Source organism: Plasmodium fragile (assembly GCF_000956335.1).
Source record: "Plasmodium fragile strain nilgiri unplaced genomic scaffold supercont1.95, whole genome shotgun sequence".
In the NCBI taxonomy this organism is placed as follows: Eukaryota; Apicomplexa; class Aconoidasida; order Haemosporida; family Plasmodiidae; genus Plasmodium; species Plasmodium fragile.
Window position 1 is genome coordinate 10,242 of NW_012192675.1, and position 3,538 is coordinate 13,779.

The 3,538-nt window shown below is 38.2% G+C and overlaps 1 protein-coding gene across 1 annotated transcript; it reads right to left on the bottom strand.

The window, feature by feature from the left end:
* Positions 1-1,311: 1,311 nt before the first annotated feature.
* On the bottom strand, positions 1,312-2,653 carry AK88_05115 (uncharacterized protein; the record flags this gene model as incomplete). Its single annotated transcript, XM_012482717.1, has 4 exons — positions 1,312-1,599; positions 1,786-2,085; positions 2,213-2,330; positions 2,613-2,653. 4 exons carry the CDS (start codon positions 2,651-2,653, stop codon positions 1,312-1,314), a joined length of 747 nt encoding a protein of 248 aa, XP_012338140.1.
* Between the last annotated feature and the right edge of the window lie 885 nt (positions 2,654-3,538).

Genomic DNA, 3,538 nt, shown 5'->3' on the forward strand with positions numbered 1-3,538 from the left:
AAAAAAAAAAAAAAAAAAAAAAAAAAAAAAAAAACACCATTAGTGTGCATTAAAGTGGTGGACAAATATTCCATGTTCATAAAATTAACAACATTTTTGTAGAATTTTATGAACCAGTCAGGCAAAGTTGTATCCCCAAATAAAATCTGTTTAAGCTGAAAAAATGAGCTAGTTATACATTTTTCGTTCAAAGGATAGCCGGAGGCCCCTCTTCGCAGATATTTCAATAAAAAAAGTAAAAATCTCTATGAAGTTGGAAAAAAAAAAAAAAAAAAAAAAAAAAAAAAATACTAAAATGTTATGAACAGTCCTAATTTTCGATGTGCGGCGTGTGGGATTTCCCTTCTTTTTCGTTCCCTCCGGTGTGCCCATATTTTGGTGTATTAAAAAAATAGAAAAAACCTTTGGACAGGCATATCTTATTTAAAAGCAAAGTTGACCGTGCAAACGTTGAATATGCTATATGGGGTTGAGTTATTCGTTCCCTTTTGCTAAAGGGACATTTAACATATATTATGTTTATTAGGCGTACCACGCTTACTGCGCATATTGCGCTTTTCACGTCGGTAAATAATTATGGAGGTTACTCAAACAATGTTATTCATATAAAACACATGCTTCTTTTTGCATGTGCACGTAGTTAAACACGGGAGTTGCGTTTGGGTGTTCATTCGGCAGCACATTCCGTGAACATTGCCGAATTCAACAATGTAATGAACCTTATGCATGATACATATTTCTACGAATTATTTTTTAAAATGTTGCACGTCATCACCCCGTCCTGCGTGCCCCAACGGTGGAAAACATTATACCACCTTTAGTACAATTTAGGCGAGACAAAAAAGGTCCATTCAGTTCTGTTTTTTGTTTCAAATTTGCCCACAAATGGGTTAGCAACACAGGAATTTCTTGTCCGTTGAGCTACCCTGTCGGTGGTTTTTACATTGCGGCATTTATCAACACATAACATATGTACAAATGTGGGGGGTAAGTGGGGTGAAGAAATTCCTACGTACATGCTGCAATCTGACCAGTGCACCTCAGAGCTCGGACTGTGCCACGCTTACACTTACGACCAAGCTCGAAGCTGAGAGCTGTTTTGGAAGGCCTCTTCTTTTTCAATGGTGTTCACGAGAGGGTAAAATAAAAAAGGAATCACCCTACCGATTTCTTCTTCCTGTTAGACTGTTGGCTCATACCTTCACGCAAATGTTGGGGTCTCGCCTTATTAGACAAAGCTACGCGTACGTATACAAAGTAACATGTGTGTAACCATACAAATCATACTACATGGGTGTAAAACTGAACAGCTTAAAATATAACATCATCATCCTTCTGTGACGTGGCAAAATTGTCATGCCTTTTTACACTTTCCTCATTATCCTCATCAGGTAGTTGTTCTACATTTGAGTCTTTTAACTTGTCAATTTTTTTTTCCTTTATTTTTTTCAGTCTGTAGAATTCCTCCCTTTCTATTTCATCTAGTTCTTTTATGATGTAATTGATTCCTCCATCCAGCCGGGGTAGCACGATGTTATTTAGGGCGTTCACCCTCCTGTTGGTCATTTTGATTTCTTCGTCGAGTGAAAAAAACGCCACCTACAACAGGGAGAGGAGAACAACGTTTAACAAATGCACATGCAGGTATGTGCTAACGTGTGCACAGCGCTGAAAGAAAGCGTAAACATTAGAGGCGGCATCATGCTGGGGAAGCACAAGGGTAAACTCCAATTCAATGACCCAAAACGCATATTACTCCTTTCATTTTCCTCCCCTTTAACATACCTGCATAGATGCCAATTTGACTAACATATTTAGACACTGCAAATAATTTTCTCGCGTATTATTTATCACTTGTCCTCCTGAAGCAATTCCTAAGTTCCCCAAGACGTCAACGGTGGGATCTATATGCACTTGGAAAATGGGAAGCTTCACACCGGCCACATTATTGGTAGACAGGGAAAGGGTTACAACGGGTCTTTTTATTCCTTCAATAATTTGTCCTTTAAAATCGCCGGCGGCCCACACTGCCTTGGCTAATGAGAACGAGGCATTCCCCATTTCCTCGCCTACTTTGGTTTTTGTCTAAAGGGAAATTTTCACAGAGGGGAAAAAAAAAAACACAATTAAATAACATATTCGGGTGGTGACTAATGTGTGGAGCAAAAATGGCCTCTTGCGACAACACTTTTCTTCTCGTCATTTTGTTTACCTTCACAATGTCCTTCAGTACATCTCTGAAGTGAATGAACAGCGCGTCACTTTTTTTTTTCAACAGGGAGTAGCCTTGAAATGCGCTTTTTTTTTTTTGTTTCATCAGCTGTAGTGTTCTACGGGGAGTATAGGACAGAGTGGCAAAATGAAGTGCATTGAAACGAACTGGTGAAAAGTGTTCCTCTAAGGTCAGTCGCGTAACGAAACATGGCCATCCATGCGCATGGCGACAATTAACCCATCCACCAGCCTTTTATGAAAAAGATGTGTGCTATTCGCACATTCGATAACACATAACAACGCTGCGTGCCGTGGGAATGGCGCCCAAGCCTAATCAGTGCGCCACTGCTCCGTGTGCACTGTTTTTTTTTTTTTTTTTTTTTTTTTTCTATCATTACATTCTGGAGGGAACAGGTGTAGACTCGTCTAGGGCCCCCATCTTGAACAAATCTTCTAAATGCTCCCTTTTTTAAGCTTCACATAAATAGTTCTGTGTGGATGGGTTTTTGTTCTTTCCCACCTTTTTATGTTAAAAAAAACGGCAGATGGTTAAAAAAAAAAAAAAAAAAAGGAAAAAAAAAACTGAAAAGGGAGAGCTCACGTAAGGGATAAGCGTTCGGTGAGCATAACTGTATTGAAACAAAATTTATAAAAACGGAGCTGCTCTCGTGGGTGGTGACGACCCTGCTGTAAATAACGTTCACAGGGTTAGTGGAAAGAATTCCCAAAAAGGATTGAAAAAAAAAATATATATATATGCCCTCACTTATCAGTGTTCCATAAATAAAAACGCTGTAAAAAAGACTCACTCATTTTTATGCATAATCATAAAATACAAATATACGAAGATGACACATGCCTATTTATCAATTCACATATTTACGCAATTACAAAAAAATGGAGGGACTTCCCCTGTGTCACCTGGGAAATGTACATATATATATGTACACACTTCGTACGCTCACGTGCGAGTATACACAAATGTACGTGCTGTGAAATTTATATACGAGGAAGCGCATGTGAAGTGAGTACAAACACACAAAAAAAATATATATATAATAAAAATAAAAAAACGATGTCCCTATTTCACAAAAAAAAATTATAATCTTATCAGCGTAGCCGAGGACATCACCCTGCTAAGCTTATACGTATGCCATTATTCAAAAAAGGGGGTGGAAACAACGCATATATGATGAAAACGTGATGTAAAAATACATATGTATTGTAATTCCCTGCTGCGCGTGAGAGTAACAGCAGTAGCAACGAAAGGGACAGGGGGGTAATCAAAACTGTAAAAAAAACAAAAGAAAAAAGAACAATATAT